Source organism: Aptenodytes patagonicus, chromosome 2 (genome assembly GCF_965638725.1).
Source record: "Aptenodytes patagonicus chromosome 2, bAptPat1.pri.cur, whole genome shotgun sequence".
Taxonomy (NCBI): domain Eukaryota; kingdom Metazoa; phylum Chordata; class Aves; order Sphenisciformes; family Spheniscidae; genus Aptenodytes; species Aptenodytes patagonicus.
Genome location: NC_134950.1, coordinates 14,913,860 through 14,932,103, shown reverse-complemented (window position 1 = coordinate 14,932,103; position 18,244 = coordinate 14,913,860). Strand labels below are relative to the sequence as shown.

Genomic DNA, 18,244 nt, shown 5'->3' with positions numbered 1-18,244 from the left:
AATAAGGAAAGCAGCCGGTGGAAAAAATAAAACAAATGCAAACCATACCACAGAAATGCACATTTAGACCTATGGCAGTAGTTTAATCGTTTTCTGTCCAAAATTTCACAGTTCCAGCACTCACATAGAGAGCAGCCTTAACAACCTTCTTGGCAAGTATAGTGATTTTAAAATGTGTGGTCCCTGAGGCAAGTTCCCCTTGACGCGATTATCCAATTTTTGCATTCACGTTCCTGGGTAACTGCACTACTTTTAGCACTGCTCTTAATGGTCCCAACTTCCCCTGTATGCAAAAGAACTTTTCTCAGATACTGTGCTGCAACGTTTGACAGACCTGAATAGAAACCCAAAACACAATGTAAAGCCAAAATAAAAGCTGCCCTTTTACTCTTGCTTGGCTTAGAAGCAAAGGGTGGGGAGCAGGAGAAGGAATGAAAACTGCCAGTTTCTACCAGCTACGGCTCAGCCCTTGAAAGTCTCTCACGGGAAACAGGCTCAAGCAGCTGGAGAAGGCAAAGGGTCCTTCAACTACAGCACCTTTTGAAAATCCATTCACCTGAAATCCCAGAGTCTTAACTGAAAACTTTGAGCCTAAATTACATTAGTTCCTTGGTGCAGAATTAAAGCAAAGGCCAAAAAGTTGGCCTTTTCTCTTTGGGATTTTTAAAAACATCCAAGTATTTGTAAAAGGTAAGTGATCTGTACAAGTACTACAATACCTACATCTGCAAGCTAGGGATGGAAACATCTATCTTCAAGTCAAAGAAACATTATGAAGGGTAATTCATTAACAATACTGAGTGATGGAAAGCAGTAAAGAATGTTTTATTACAAATTGCAGCCATTTTATATAGAAGAATAGAAAAATATGTCACTGGCCCACAGAAAACTAGTAAATGAATCTAAAAAACAGGAAAGGAACTAAATTTCAGTCTTACTGTGAGTAGCTGTAGGGGATCAGCCCTGGACTACTTTTACAAGTACATAAAAAAGAGAGAGATCCCTCTCCAAATAGTCAATTCTTTAGCAGACAGCACAAGAGGAAGAGGAGGAGGAATCACTAGACTACATCGTGTCCAGGGCTGAGCCCTGCAGAGACCTCCTTCTGGGGAGGGAAGCAGAAGAGGTGTGAACGATGCAGAACTTCTGGAGGTGAGGCAGGGTTTCTACTGGCTACCCCAAGGTTGACCACAGGAGAAGGATTTCAGCTAAAAACCCCTTCTTTCTCAAAAGGGATCCTCCATCTGCTTAGGCCTTGCACAGAGAGTTGTAGTTTTGCTTTAAAAGCACTGAAAACCCTCTGACAAGTTTTTTGGGAACTCCTGGGTTTCCCCTTCAGGCACCAATTTCTCAAAAACAAGAGCTTTTTAAAATTTTAATAGGGAAAAAAGCACATAAGGAAAAGGGGTCTGCAGCAGTCTGTGTGGCTATTGTTCTTATCTGTCATCTTTCTGTCTTGTTTTAGTAGGACAGGCATCTGCAATTTCTTCCTGATACCTAGAGAGCTGCTACAGAGACTCGTTTCTCAAACCAACTCTAAGGAGCTCTTCCCTAAGTCTAGCTGCAGCTCTTCTACTTGCAAGTCTCTTTCTTCCCTGGTTCAGACCAATTCTGTAGGTTGGCTGAAGGCAATGCAAAACCAAATCCCATCATTCTGGCATTGCCTCTCACTGGTGAGGAGGGAAAAATAGATGACTGTCTCCAAGTCACTCCTTTCCTCCTACTGGTTTTCCCAGCCACGCCACTGAGTCAATCCAAAACATAAATACTTAAACCTTAATAATGTTAGTAATATTACCTACCCCTTCCTGGATTTTGCTTTTGTCATGGCTACAAGACTACGATGGAACTGAACTTGAACACAGCTGCTGCTTGATTTTTCCCTTGCAGGACCTCTTTCTGTGTCAGAGAAAATGCAAAATCCTTTTTACTTCTGCAGTGAAGCTAACAAGCTTCACCTGCTCTGGCTGTACGGCCATTATGGGGAGGTATCCAGAACCAGCCAAGCTGTTATGATGAAGGGAGTCTTTGGGGCCTTTAAGCTCCCATGGGAGGTTTCAAAGAGAGATTATTTTGTGGTTTATATTTACATCAGTGTGTCTTAAGACACCAAAAAATTCTCTCTCTCCTAGATCATATCCACCTATCATTATCTATCTCCTCTAGATCGTATTTACCTACCTGAAAAAAACCAAGTAATTACTAATGACTACTTTGCTTATCTTCCAGACCACAGAAAAGATGGGTGTGATCCACCAAGACAGACTTTTTTGCAGCCCAGTGAGGATGGAAACTGTCCTGTTAGTAGCCAAACTAATTCCCTCCTTCACAAAAAATGGGAGATATCCTAACCAACCTGTAAAAGTACTTCCAGCACACCCTGCTCCAGCAAGGGCTGGAAATCAGCAGTGAAAGACACTTGGTATAGAATGCGGTCCATAAAAATCCCTCCAGCTGTCTTCTGCAAGGATCTTATCTAGGTGAATGGGAAGACTCCTGCATACACCTTTGAAACGCTAACACACCTCAGCAGCATCCAGAAACAGGCAGTTTTTGGCTGTCAGCCCCCTTCCAGGGCTCACTAGAGAGAAATCACAAAGCACAGTGGGACTTAACACTGCCTGGAAGAACACTGCTAGCAGCAACCTTCCTGTGGATTGCAACTTCCTCCCTTCCCAGTGCCCCCAAACAATACAGATTAGGGAGGAGGGTGGTAGGGGATGGACAAGGAAAGCCTTCTGGGTTACAGCATTGATTTACCATGCATTACAGGGAGCAAATGATCCAGATTTCTGATAACATGGTAGCATAAGCATCAGCTGGATGACTTAAAGAAATAAATCACATGGCAAGATGCTGCTTGACTCTTAGCCCATCATTCTTTCAAGAGTAATGAATGTTAGTGATGTTTCAGCAATGCTTTATACTGGGCTTCTTCAGGATACAAAAGAGAAAAATTTGAGAGGCTGTTAGCAATTACATACATGCCCATTACCTTTTTATTGAAAAGAGATGACTGGTTAAAAGAAACACAGGCTGCCTCAGGAAAGACTTTTCCAGAGTTGCTCATATTGGAAGGGGTGGGGGGGAAGACACCTTTTTTTATTTCCGAAGGGTAGAGGGAGAAGGAAAGGGTTCATCTCTCTCCTTCACCCCCAGCAGTCTTGGCTTACCATATACCTGGACTGAATCTATTCCTTAAGGAAGACACACCTAGAACAAGAGCCTCAGCATGGAGAGAAGGCAGACCAAAGGGCAGGAGGAAAAAAAAAAGCAGAAGTGAGAATAAGTATCTCAGTCACTTGGCAAAGCTAATCTCTCTTTGTCATGAGCCATCTTCAGGTAGCTAGCTCTATTGTTTCCCTCTAGTGCTGCCTCCAACTCTCAGCTACACAGAGGGTAAGAAGGAAAGAGTATTTGCTTGCATGGGCCTGTTATTTCCTGTTACCATGCAGAAATACATATTTCCATCTCTGTGGCAGACAGAGGTGGAGCTCTTGCCTCCTTTTAAATGTCAATATAAACCATAATTGCTCCCTTTCAAGATTTGTTAAAAGCAGGGAAAGAGGTCAAGGTTTGGTCAATAATAACATATTCTCTTCCTAAATCAGCACCTTATATAATTTTAGCTAGATAAGACCAGCTCTAAACTCAGGATCGACTATGCAAAACTAAAGGGGCTGGGGGGCTGACAGCACTCAGGGTTAACATCCTGTAGAACTGAGTCTAAGCAGCTCTTACAAAAGAATCAGGAATCACCAACTTTATCACAACTCAACTGCTCTGACCCTCTTAGCTGACTCTTCTTAAATCTCTTTCAGGACTTAATGGCATTCGTCTGGAAAAGATTCTACCTACAAAGTAGTTTCTTGCTAAAATACTTGTCCAGACTCTTACTTCTTATTAACCTGGTATTAGCTAACGCTAGCTCACCCCACCCTCTGCATTCAGACCATTTTCCCACACCACTGTTTCGACAATATCCCTACTGTCTCAGCACCTCTTCACTCTACCAAATTAAATCCACCTCATCATTCCCAGACTTTAAAAGTCCATCAAGACACCAAATCCTACCTCCAAATCAGCTGATAGCGTCAGCCTAATACCACTAGGTATCAGCAGTATCATTAGATTTTGAAACAGAACCTCTCCCAATATTCTTCCACACAATTTCAATATTCATATATCATCCATAAGTCTCAGTAATACAACTCTTCATCCAGTTTCAGAGCACTTACATTCACCCTTTCCTGCTGAAAACCCCACCTAACAGTTGATTAATGCCATGTCTGTCTTCACGCTCCCCAACAATTGTCACTTAACTTGGATTGAAAGCTTTCCGTGGTGGGAACTTGTTTTCTTTTGGGGAGGGAGGGTGGATGTTCTGTACAGCTCTGCACAGCAACAAGCACATGACGAATGATGCTGGCAGACACAGTAACACAGATCCACAGATTACATTTACAAAACAAATGATTATTTAAAACAAAGCTACTTAAGTGCTGTTGTAGTCCTAGCTCAATGGTAGAGCTGAATCTACAGGAAAATATCCACTTTTCCAGAACTTTAAAGAAAAGACTGCTGAGATCTGCCAAGTTATGAGAGTCAAAACCTCTGTGAGAAAATAGTAAGTGGAGCACCCAAAATGGAAAAATGACCACGTCTGTCCTAAAAAACTAGGGAAGGAACAAAATTAATGCAATACACAGTGTATTTTTTCCACATGCTAGAACAGAAACCCAAGTCCTTTCCATGTACACAGAGCAAGAGAATTTGTTGCCCTGCAGAAGCTGACACATGTGAGCCGAGCTCTGTGCCCACACAGATCCCTTACGGCATGTGTATGCAGTTCAAAAGGAGAGCTTGCAGGGCAACGTGAATGCTCCACTCCCCTCACTACTTCCCTCCCATACACGCCTGCCTCCTGGATGGCAAGCAGCCAAGAGACAGCTTGTCTGAGCACGCTTGACGGTATACAAAAGTCACCAAGAGCCATAGGAAGTTACTGGCATCTGGGGGCAAGCCTCGCCTTTTACTAGAGGGTACTCTGTCAATCCTGTCTTGAGAAAAGCCTGAAGGCACTCTTCAAAACACAGCCTTGATATATCCAAAGTTTTGCATGGGCAGATGGAAAGTCTTTGTCTCTCCATCTGTAGGCTCAAGGCTTAGCAGATCAAATCTATGATCAATCACTACCTCTGTGCACTCTACTGCCTACCGTGTCAAACATTTCATAACTACTTGTTTCAGTGGGAATACTGCTGGCTGCTTAAAATTTTAAGCAGATCAATTAAGGCTACATTAAAGCATATTTGGCAAGTACTTGAGTTACACACAGTAACAATTGCTCTATTCTAAAAAGCGATCGAGTAAAAATAGCATGTTCTTACTCATGTGCCCTGTTCTGTGTGCATCACAGTCATGTGCTAGCTTTTGCTATTCAGAGACAAAAAGCAGGCATGGGAGATACCCATCCAACCCCTAACAATCCTTAGAAGACTTCCATGTGTCAAATACTGGCAAACATGCAAGCTCCATTTTATGTATTCATGCCACAGACTTAGCTGCACAATGATAAGAGATGAGTCCATACAATCCAGCTGCTGCTCCCACCATAAAATGCCACATTGTTGAAAAAGACAGACAGAAGTTAGTCCATACAGCTGGAACATTAACAAACTCAGGTTGGACATAGCACAGACCTTATAAAAAGGATCCAAATATCTTTTCAGTCATCTCAAGTCTTCATGAAGGTCATGAAGATTTAACAGGTATTTCCAGGAAAGGAGATCCTACAAGACCTTTGGACAGCAGCTCTTACTGGACCTGTTCCTTCCATCTCTGCCCAGTTCTTAGTCAAAAGCAAATCAAATCTCCAACCACATCAAATTTTGCAGTCAGCGCTTTCAGTCAGACTTCTATACACTTCCAGATGCTGCACTTCAGTACCAAGTAGTCAAATAACATCCCTGAGGCTTTTTGCTTGCCACCATTCACAACCCGCTTTAACTGGGTTGATCAGAGAGGAGACATTCACATTGAGAGCATTGAGATCTCATTCTAGATTGAGATGGCTGCTCATACTGACCAACCGAGCAAGAAGGATCCGCACTACAAAGCCCTTCCCGTATTTCCAGAAGCTTGTACTCCATTAGTAACTCTGAATATCCCTGGAAAACATGGGATTATTTCAAAGATTATTTCTGACCTGAGCAGTTAGTACCATTTCTACAATACTAAAAAACAAGATTAAAAACAGCTAATAAAGATGACCTTAATTTGTACCATAAAATTTAGGATTATTTTGACTACTTTATCTGGCAGAAAGTTTTTCCACAGTAACGAGTTTCTGTAACTCCTATGGATGGTTCATCTGCCTCACCAACCAGTTTCTAGTTTTGACAAACTATCTGGCTTTTGCCTATAGGAATTACTTCTCCATACAGTCCTGTCTCCAGCTAATGTAAATCGGCACAGTTCCCCCAACCCATCACTTTGGGCCACCTGAAACTGAAGTCAAAGTTCATACAATACAACCTGCTGCTTATGTTGCCACCTAGTAAATACTGCTGGCAACCTGCTGAGGAAATAGCTTCAAGATTTTGCCCACTGTTTCTCGAATCTGCCTATCTAATGGCCACCAAATCAGCAGCATTCACACAGAGCAAAGAAGCCCACCAAATCAGTCAGGACCTCTTCTACTTCAGTACAGATAACATGAATTCATCAGAAACCTCCTCTAAGGCTGAAGTCCCAAACTACTTAGCTGAAGTAATATTGGTGTCTAGCTATCTGCTTCTGTTGGTAGGATCAAAAATCAGCATTAAGTGATTCCAAATAGGCTGTGCCTATTTCTTGATAAAAAGCAGTAACAATGACTGGACAACCAAATTATTTCTGAAGCATTTTCTCATTCCATTTTAATAAACGTACAGTTGGTACAAGCAGCTCTTGAATTCACACTAGCAACAGAGAGGCTCACTGAAAAATGGACAAATTCAGTGAATAAGTAAGGCAGGTCTTCCACAAATCCTGTACAGGTATAGAGGAAGAGGAGAATACCGGCAAAGAAGGGGACTAGTGAGCTATGCAATTAGCTCAGAGCAAAATGGATCTTACTGAACAAAGTAATAAAGGTCAGTAACATGCATCACACGTATACAGGAACATAATTTGAGCAATGGATTACAGTACAAAATAGTTGGTAATTTGTTTTACAAACTAATTTCATCCTCTGTTAATAAGAAGGCTTGTGCGAGTATCTACAAAGCTTCTCCTGAAAAGTGAAGCCACTCCTCTGGATTTCAAGTTTGTGAGATGCACAAACTTGCAATCAAAGAAGGTGCTACAGGAGATAAGTAGTATGAAAAACAAAAAAAATCAACGGGTAGATAGAGAGGAAGAGACCTAAAATAATGTTCTCTGTGAAGGAAAAGTATCCACCATAAATTGCAATTGTCAGTCATCAACTGACTTAGGCAAACTGCAGACTAGGTACCACTGTTGCCCTCTGAGAATTTCACAGTGAATATGGAGAGGAAGAAAAGATAAAGAACACACCTGGGTAAGAAACAAGTCTTCATTAGTTCCACTATTCCTGGAAGAAACTTGTCCTGCAATCGCTGCTTAGGAGATGAGCTAGTCACACTCCACCACAAAGTGTATTTCTAAGAACGCCTCATCTCAAGTCCTAATAGCACTACTATTCAATTCTATAATCAGCCAGCATTACATCAGAAACCTTTTCTAAACACTAGTGAGCCTATCCAGCATACAGGGAAAGTCTTTATTACAGCATCAGAGGTGCACTGTCCCAGACATGCATCACAGAACTCTGCCCCTGCCCTGCTCATGAAAGCTGGTGTCTGCTGAATATGTGGCACAGAAATGGCTGCAATTCAGCTGTGGATCCAGGCTTTATTTCTTGTCGCATGAATGATGCACAAAGTCATCAAAATGCAAAGGAAAATATATTTATTCATTCTCACTAGCATAACTAGTTTGCAATCTGGCAGCTGACTTCCGTTTTCAGTCCTGGCTTTCTCTCAGCTGACTAAAAGTTACCTCCTTTATCATTGTTTGAGGCTACCCCTTCCCTTGCACATTTAACTGAAGAGCCTGGAAACGCCGCCTTTCCTTCCCCGAGTAAAATTCTTCACCTCCTACTGCTTACTCATACCACTGTATCCTACTCACTCTAGTACCCCAGCTGATTTGTGTAGCGACAAACCGTTAGCTGAGAGCATGCAATTATTTTGCTAGAGGAATATCCAGGAGAAAGCTTCTATTTACACACATTACAATTCTTCTTTCTTTATGTTTCTGAAACAGCATTATTAAAAGTCTCTTTCTTGCTTTTACTAGGTTATTTGCAGAGAAGCAAATTAACTCAAGTAAAATCCCGGGGGGGGGGGGGGGGGGAGGGGGGAGGGAGAGAAAAAGCCACAAAAACAGGGCAGAGGAGAGCAAATGAGTGGGGGAATGGAGAGAAGTAATGATCTGAATGTTCAGCTGAAGAGCATGAGCTAGCAAGGTTCCACGTTATATAGAGACGGATAGGACTGCACTAAAGACAGGCTACAATCCACCCCAAGTCTCTTCCTCACGCCCTTTCCCTGTTCAGTCACATACTCCCTGCAAGCATATTAGATCCTGTAATTGAATGCAGAGTTCATTTCAGCCCAAGTTCAGTCCCCCTGCCCACCTGCTTGCTTCATCCACCAGCAGCACATACTAGGGTGAATTCTTGCTGTTCCGAGTAATGAACCTGCTCTTTAATGCCAAGTTTAGCTCATGCTGCATGGAGAACATGCAGCTACTGACAGCAACTCCCTCATCATTCTCTTTGTAGTCCTTCTGCCACAGGACGCTTCTGGAGAGAGAAAAAGGACCCTATGCAAAGGTGAGGAAACATACAACCTACACAAGGCAGAAGTCACTAAGGGTGAGATCTGTAGATCTAATCTGCTTCAGGCTCTCCTGAAGGTGTGTCTCAGACCGTATTTCACCTCATTTATCAGGTCAGTACAGCAGTTTCCAACCCTACCTGCTGTGGGGAACTGGTATTTTCTAGGATGGCATTTCTAAAGCTGCAGCCTAATGTGGGGCCCCTCCTTCCACCCCAGTCCCATTGACCTGACATAGCAGACAGTTCCTCTTACAGAACGGTATCAGTTCTTATATACTGTGAAAAAGAGAGCTACATATCTTATACATCATGACCCTGGCTGTTAATGTTTTTATAGCTCAGTGCCCAGTTCCCCATCTATCTGTGTTTCTGGGTTGTCCTGGCCAAGTTCTACTCTCAGTTACTTGATGCAAATCAAGCTCTTGTGGTGAGTGGAATTGTTCTGGATGCACACAAGATCATACAATCATAGAATAGTCTGGGTTGGAAGGGACCTCTAAAGGTCATCTAGTCCAAGCCCCCTGCAATGAGCAGGGACATCTTCAACTAGATCAGGTTGCTCAGAGCCCCCTCCAACCTGACCTTGAAGGTTCCCAGGGATGGGGCATCCACCACCTCTCTGGGCAACCTGGGCCAGTGTTTCACCACCCTCAGCACAAAAAATTCCTTCCTTATAGCTAGTCTAAATCTACCCCCCTTTAGTTTAAAGCCATTCCCCCTTGTCCTGTCGCAACAGGCCCTGCTAAAAAGTCTGCCGCCATCTTTTTTATAAGCCCCCTTGAAGTACTGATAGGCTGCAATAAGGTCTCCCCGAAGCCTTCTCTTCTCTAGGCTGAACAACCCCAACTCTCTCAGCCTTTCTTCATAGGAGAGCTGTTCCATCCCCCTGGCATTTCTGTGGCCCTCTTCTGGACCCGCTCCAACAGGTCCGTGTCTTTCTTATGCTGAGGGCTCCAGCGCTGGATGCAGTACTGCAGGTGGGGTCTCACCAGAGCAGAGCAGAGTAGAGGGGCAGAATCACCTCCCTCGACCTGCTGGCCACGCTGCTTTTGATGCAGCCCAGGATACACTTGGCCTTCTGGGCTGCGAGCGCACATTGCTGGCTCATGTCCAGCTTTTCATCCACCAGTACCCCCAAGTCCTTCTCGGCAGGGCTGCTCTCAATCCCTTCATCCCCCAGCCTGTATTGATACCGGGGGTTGCCCCGACCCAGATGCAGGACCTTACCCTTGGCCTTGTTGAACCTCATGAGGTTCACACAGGCCCACTTCTTGAGCTTAGATGAGCTAGACTCTGAGCTAGACTTTGTCATACAAATTTATGATCAGGCTAGGTCAGACTAAAAGTCTAGCCCTTTATGCCACTGCTTAAGAAAACAGTGTGAGAGCAGGGCATACATGAATTGATCCTTCCTTGGCAGGTTAGGAATGACCCAAGGTTGAAAGCTGCACCTGGGGAACTGTGTGTTACATGAAAAACTATTTCCTTTTATTATTTTAAGCACAAAACCCTACAGCTTCATTGTTCTGCCTTGTGACCTAGTTCCTTTTTTACCTTCTCCAAACCATTCATCAGTGTCTAAGGATTCTCTCCACCGTCATCTCTTTTCCAGGCTAAAGAATCAGAATCTTTGTAACCTGCCCTCAGAGAACATACCGCGTCTCTGACAAGCCAACTGCCCTTTTCTATATTCTTTCCAGTCCTGTCCCGTTTTTGGGGCGTGGCAAGCAAAACTGCAGGGAGCATTCAAAATACAAGAACAATATACAATGATATAGAAACGAAGATCTTTCTTGCCTTGCTCTGAGCTCTTCCTCATAGTTCCTGAAATCCTATTTGCTATTTTGACCACCACCAACCAGTTTCAGAAGACTTCAAAATTACTCCATTTTCTAGTCCTTTTCTCCACCTTTGCCTTTGGCACCTTCCAGAACTACTCCCTCCACATTCTCTGCATGCTTTGAGCAAATAATTGAGGGCTGAGTTGTTCAACTGTTAATCTGCAAGGGTAAATACCTGTATCCGTTCAAAGACAACACCTCAGTCCAAACCTGAGTATCTCTTGCACACAGAAAGGGGAGTCTTTGCCTCAGAGATCATCCAGTTCGGACAAGAAGAGAGCCACCAGAGAGATGGGACAAGGCACAAGAGGGTAAAGCTGTCTCAGCCAGGACAGCAGGGAAAGTTGGCACCAGAACCAGACACAGTATCCCTAACAAACCCATAAACTCCATACTCAGTGCACTGAGCAGTAGCCCTCCAACAGCTCTGCTACCTCTGCAAACTCACTGTAGCACTTTCAGAGTCCAATGGGCAAAACAAAAACTTATGGTGCTATGCAGATACCTAGGTCTGCACTCACTAGCAAGCCTACACAGATGATGTTTTGGACAGAAACCTCGCCAGGGTTATCAGCTGAACAACCTGCACCAATCTGCAACTCTGACACCACCTGGCTACAGTGCCTTACTCTGAGCTGCTCGCTGCTGCTCTCCTGCTGTAACCCTTGTGACACAGCAATACTGGGAAGCTCCAAGAAACGCTCCAAACAGCTTGCCCTGGCCTCATACACCAAGTTGTAAACAAGAGGAACAAAGCTACATAACCTCCTTGGATGTTACCCGCCATGCTTGGACATCTCAGGAAAAAAACCTACAGACTTTGTCAGTACTTTCCAGTAGTATGTTAGGAAATGCATCTAACATCTAGTCATTTGTTCACTTGCCTTCTCTTCTTGGTGGAGAAAGCACATGAACTTTCAAAGCACCATTCCTTCCCTTTGCCCATACATGACCTGACAAGTTTTATCCTTATGATGGGATCTGATTGCATTGAAACAGCCAATTTATATTAATCAATGTCCTCCTTGGGCTTCTGAGTCTTCCAAGTATTTTAAAGGATAAAGCCAAACACTCATGGAAGTGTATCTAAATTGGCTGACCTGAAAGCACTTCCGAGTTTGCAGGTACACTCTTATCCTACAACCAAATTTCATCCAAGGGAAATGCAGTGACACACCAAGTCTATACTGTATCTTGATTCCTGCCTAATATGAGTTCTATTTCTAAAAGCAGGGAGGGGAAAATGACCATATAACCTGCAATCATATCCACTCCCCACTCAGTCTGAATATACCCAAAGAGACTTCAGTGCAGCGACATTCTTCGTTGCCACGGCTTCATTTTGGAGTTTCCAGTTCCCACAGTGGAATGCCCCTTCTGAACTTCAGCTCACAGTCTCCCTATACGATGCCTGAGGAGTGTAGTGTACCTGTTCAAAATGAGAACTTGCAGTCCAAAACAGACTCCTGGCCTTAGATAGCTACATTATTCCTTTGGAGAAGGATCATTGCCTATCTATCTTGTTAAAGACAGATGCAATGAACTGTGACTTTTTCAAATGTAGCAACCTAGATAGGAAAGCTCTAAGCAGTGGTTCAAAGCAGAGGAGCACACGCTACCACCAAGCTGTATGCAGGCTGGGGGGGGTGGGAGAGCGGTGGTGGTGTGTCAAGAAGAGAAGCCCCATCTTTTGAAATTGTGCTGTTGCTGAGCAAGAAGGGTATAGATGTTACAGTCCAACAAGAAGGCTGCCACAAGAATGTGCATGGGAGAAGACCTATGTTCCAGTCTGGAATCCCGTAATGCTGATGCATTTTTGCAATAAATGGTCACTAAATAACATACAGAATTGGTAGCAAGACCAAAGGCTGGAGTTCAGGTCTTAGTCCTATCTGTCCTGTGTGCACCTCCACCACTGGTCTTATCCATCTCTTCTGCTAGGACCCGATGTGACAGTTTCAACTGGAGAGGTAGAGACGTATCTCAGCCCTGCTTCCAACTGGCAGCTCTTTCCAAGCCACATGTCCTCAAGCTAAGGAGTGGTTGGAAACTACTGAAGAAAATGAGAGCATTGATGGAAGCACATGCTATTTTTGACTGACAGGGTTTGTTACTTCTTTGCTCCACAGGCAATTAAGTGTGCTGAAAACCCATCTATTAGATCACATTCACTGGAAACTTAGATATGGAGACATCTAGTCTGAGCCCGGAGTGGGTGTAGGAATAAGACAAAGTTGAATAACTGAATACCTGTCAAAAGAGTTGTACTTTTGGGCACACCCTGGAACAGCGTGATAGGTACCTACACTGAAACCTGTTTCAAAGCTGTCCTTTGGATGGACCTGAACTCACTTTAACATTCCTGGCAGAGTTGGCATAGCACATCTATGAGCTCACCGTATCTCAAGTCTCTGAGGAAACACATGGCAGCATTTAATACCCATTGGGAGTTGGCTAGGCACTGAAGGCTTTCCACCCAGGTATATCACATTGCTGAAATTCAGAGGATCACTTTGATAGAAGTTGGTTACAAGCTGCAAATAACTTCAGTCTTGTGGCAATTAACCTTGATGCCACACACCAGAATGCCCTAACCTCCTTCGAGTCTCCGGTCCCCTTGATGATTACTCAGGGGTAAGGTGAGAATCATTGTCATTTTATGTCAGCAAGGCTCCACTTCTTAGTAAAAATTACTCTCCTGTAGGTAGATCCAGGGTCTCAATAGCATGAGCACACTACAGAAGAGCCATAGGATGGTAGAAGTTTACATAAACTTTCAGGAGACCAGCAACAAAAATATCTATGAACTTTCCAAAGCCTATACACAGCAGGAAAGGCGTTAGACCAAACTTCATTAAACACTTACTATGAAAGAACTCCATGATATAATTAGCACTTTTTTGCTCAGGAATATCAAAGACACTACAGGTCAGAGCTGCAGGGGATCCGACAGAACTGTGGGATTACCTGCCTGCATACATTATCTGGTGGGTGCTGTCAGTCTCTCACTTTCCTGTGCAATAAACACTGGGGGGGGGGGGAAGAAATCACCATTTCTCTCTTCCCCTTTACTTCTGCTGCACAAGAGCAAAAAAGAAAAAAATTTTTGAGAACACTGTTGCAGAGATCAAAAGCCTTTTTCTACTGGCTCTGACCTAGTTCTTTCATTCTTACTAGAGGGGAAAAAAACACTTAAAGGAACATTGTCAAAACTGTTAGGTCTAAAAATAGACTTACCTTGGCAGTGCTCCCATCTAGATGGGCTCATATTAAGGAGTGCAAACTCACTTTCCCCATACACACACCAATCCTTCCATCAATCAGGAAGCACTGGTACTACACGGCCCAAAGGACCTCCCAGTCCACATAATCTCTTTTGGGACATTCAGGTATTATATATAACTGGCAAAGAACTACAGTATCCTCCAAATTCCTATTTCATATTTGCAAATCCATTGCTGTCAGCTATCCCAGTAAAAAATTTGGGATATCTTCCTTAAGTAAACTGCTGGACGTTTGTTGCCATAACTAAACTCCAGCACTCCATACTAAGACAGCATTAAAATAATCAAATTCGAGGAAGATTTCAACAGTTCATTAGATAAAATGAAATCAGAATTTTTCAAAGATTCTCCACAAACTATAAGTTACAAAATATTTTCACTTTAGCCACACAGAGCATTTCTGAAAGTAGAAACAGAGTCTCTGGGTTCGTGGCTGAGGCTGACGAACGGGCAGTTTCCACAGAACAATAGCCGTGGCGGAGCTGGTGGGGCAGCGGATGTTGGCTCCAGCCAGGAACTCCCATGCTCCAGGATCCGTGGTTCCCTTGTGCCCCAGGGACCTCTCTACTCCCTGCCAGTTGCATCCCAGAGCCAGGCACTTGTGAGTTCGCACAAGAAGCCAGTTGGCCCAGCTGTCCAGAAGCCTTGCTACGCTCTATAAAAAGGCTTGAAGACCCAAAGCCAAGCTCCCAGCTGACTACCGCAGAGACTGGAAGGCCAGACAACCTCAGCTTAAACCAGGTTTTCAGGGCTTTCCTTATTTCCAAGCTTCCACAGCTGATGTACAGCAGGTTACGCTCTCGAGATCCCAAGCAGCAAACCAGGAAAACGTTTTTCCAATGAAAAACAAATCAAACAACTAGGAAAAACAAAAAAAGCAGTCTGTGTTTCCTGAGTCCAAGACATTTTGAGTTCAACAAATTGGCATTTTTCTACAAAACTATCAATTTAGAAGATTCAACGGCAACTTTACTTTTGACTAGAGTAGGATCCGCACACTGTGGTGATCAGAGCCAAGAGAGACAAGTAACCTCTCAGCTTCTCAAACAGAAGCTGTAATGCCACGTTACCTGCCAGAAGTCACAGTTCATGAAAAGAACACAGCTCACACCCAGGGCTCCAATACGGCAGAAGATGCATCAAGATAAAAGCATGCTTTTAAGCACAGTCACACAAAGAAACATAGTTCCAACAGAAAATGATGGATAAGAAAAGGCCTTAAATGTACATGCGCTACTTTCACACAAAGTAGTCACAGCCACATGGCTACTTGTGCTGAAAAAGTAAGTAGTCATCTTGCTGCGCTAGTGGGAGGGTAACAGAATTATGCAAAGGTAAGAAAGTTGAGGGAGAAAAACCCAAAATGGGAGGAAAGTAGAACATAGAGACAAGAAAGCCTGTTCTGCGAGACCATAGCAGGGATGCATCCTGGAGGAAGGAAATGGGAAGAAGGAGTTAAAGAAAACAATCCCATCTCAGGAGAAGGGAAAGGCACTGCTTTCCAAAGCTTTAACAGAGCTTTCCTTCATTAATATTTACAAAGCTTTTAGAGATTCTCAGATGGAAGGCACTGCAGATATGACAGGAATTATTACAGACCTGAGAAGATCTAGCAAACAGACTGAGGACTTCAAGTGAATAACAGAGGATGACGTTAGCACACTGAAACAGGGGTTGCTGCTGGCATATGAACCATCTGGTGCATGGCAGTCCATTTCATTTACTTACCCACTACCGGGCACGCATGCCCAGTTCATGTTGCTAAGTTTTTGCCACCGAAGCAGCAATGCTTTTATTCAGGACCACTATCTGCCTTCTTTATATCATTACAGTCTTCAAAACTACCATTCAGTATAGCAGCCTGCACAAAAGAAATCTGTTTGATTCATGGAGATGCTTATGACTTAGGATGGACAACTTTGAATGTACACAAACACCTTTTGAGACATAGTGGTTTTGTTTACCTTTATTTGAGTTTGCCTAGGAAGCTGGTTTTCAGGGATGTTAAACTGCCCGCTGCCTTCAGTAAGCCCAAGTTTTTGCTGGACTACCATTTGCGCTGCTCACTTGGGTACTCAGCAAAAGACAGCTTCAGCATGATTTTCAGCAATAAAGCAAGTGGCCTCTGATGGAACTGTAGACCTCAGCATATTTGAGAAACAAAGTTCAAGGCGGTCTCAAGGTGAGCACCCAAAAAAACCCAGCGTACCCCAAATTAAGCACAGGAGAGGGGTCAAATGACTGGTTTTCACACTGAAAGCAAGATGGGACACAAACCCCAGGATTCTCAATGCCTCGCTCTAAAGCGCTAGAAAACCGAGTGAATTTTGGAAGCGGAGAGCAGGAAAGTGGATTTGCCTTTTCCCATGCACCTAGTCACATCTCTCCTCCAACTTCCCGAAAGCCCCATGGAAAGGGAACACGCAGCCAACGTCAGACTGCCGCAGGAGCCCAGCATCTGTTGGAAGATCTCAGCAAAGCGTCCACCTTTCCAGCTCTTGGTAGGCACCACCTCAATTACCGGGTACTTCCCCAGGAGCCGGACACCTCGGCCCTTGGGCTTCTGCATCTCCTACGGGGGGAAGGAGGGGCCGAGCACACTCCGGCGCCGACAGCTCTGCGCCCACGCGGGAGTACGGCCGGGGGCTGCTTGAGCTTCGTGGGTAGCACGGCCTCAGGCCACTTCGGGGATTTGGGCGGCAGTGAGGGACGGCGGCGCCTCGGCTCCTGCGGGAGACCGGCCGCAGGGCGGGGAAGACGCCCGGCGAGCTGAGCGGGGCCGCCGGGGCCACTTCGGAGGGAGGCGGCGCAGGTCTACCGCCCCTGCCGGGAGGGGCGGCACCTCCGGGCCCGCCGGGAAGTTGCCGGACTGAAGCCTCCGGCTTGCCGCAGGCTGCGCGGGCAGCCCCCGCTGCCTCCCCCGCCGCCGCCAGCCCCCACGGGCGGGCGCCCCTCCCGCGGGCCGCCGCGGCCCGACCCCACGCCACCTGGCCCGGGGGCAGGCGTGGCGCTGGGGGCGGCCGGGCCGAGGGGGGCGGGAGGCGGCCGGGCGCCCCGCGGGCGAGGCCGGTGCAGCGGGCGGCAGAACGACCCCGCCGCCGCCTCAGGCCCCGCCGGCGGGCACAGCTCCCCCCACACACGCCGGGCCGGGCCGGCCCCGCCGCGGCGCAGGTGAGTCCCCGGGGGAGGAGACAGGGGAGGGACCCCGGGGGCGGCGGGCAGGGGACGCGGAGCCCTTACCTTCCACCGCCATCCTCCCGGCCTCGCATAGTGCGCCGGCCGCCGACCCGGCCCCGGCGGCGCTGCCCCGGCCGCCCCCCCGCCCGCGCGCGGGCTCCGCTCATCTGCAGCCGCGGCGATCAACCTGCAGCGCTCCCGCTGACAGGCGGGCGGGGCCGCGCGTCCGCCCCGCGGCACCCTGGGAAATGTAGTCCCGCCCGGCCCGGCCGGCCTGCCCCAGGCCCGCCATCCCCGGGGGGCTGTTGAGCGCCTGGCCGAGGCAGCGGCTTCCCCTACGGCCGGAGAGGCCCCGCAGTCTTCTGGGCGCAGGTGGCGGCCTCGGACGCCTCCGCGTTTACCGCCGGGCAAGGAGAGCTGCGCGGGAGGCAGGCAGTGGCCGGTGGCGTCGGTTGGGCTGTGGGAGGCTGGAGGGATGGTGACCACCACGAGGCGTGGGAAGAAGGGGCTGAGCAGGTACCCTGCCAACAGAAAACGCCATTTCACAGGTGCACAGGATATTTCAGCCGTGGTATTTCAGTCCCTGCGGCTCCAGCCTGACGGCTCCAGGGGACTCCGGCGTCAGCCCGTCCCACTGCTCTCCCTAAGCGCAGTCAGAGGTTTTTCCGCAGGGAAGGAGAAAGGCGCACAAAGAGCATCGGGAACTTCCCATCAGCACCTCACCCCGGAGCGAGGCCCTCGGGCTTTCTCCATTCACCATCTTTATCCTGTCCAACTCTTGACAGATTGTCCAAAAAATCCAGAAAATGAAGGCAATTAGGGACACGGTAACTGAGCCTTTACTTCATCTCCTCACAAATCTTACGCCAAACAACCTGGCACCCTCAAGATCTGTCCTAAAATGTTTGCTGTCCAAAAAACAGCTGTGGGTTTGTACCCTTTTCAGTTTCATTTTGAGGTATCAAAAAAGTTTTGAAGATTTTTCTCCTTCAAAAATACCCATTTTTTTGTTTTAAATGTTTCAACAAATATTA

The 18,244-nt window shown here is 46.1% G+C and overlaps 1 protein-coding gene across 3 annotated transcripts in view; it reads right to left on the bottom strand.

The window, feature by feature from the left end:
• SAMD12 (sterile alpha motif domain containing 12) overlaps nucleotides 1–17,335 on the bottom strand; it is a 184,531-nt gene extending 167,196 nt beyond the window's left edge. For all 3 annotated transcript variants that reach the window (XM_076329194.1, XM_076329197.1, XM_076329196.1), the window contains exon 1: nucleotides 17,274–17,335. In XM_076329194.1, the coding sequence (XP_076185309.1) occupies nucleotides 17,274–17,286 (13 nt within the window). In that variant the 5' untranslated portion in view covers nucleotides 17,287–17,335. The remainder of the gene's footprint in view (nucleotides 1–17,273) is intronic.
• Nucleotides 17,336–18,244: the final 909 nt, after the last annotated feature.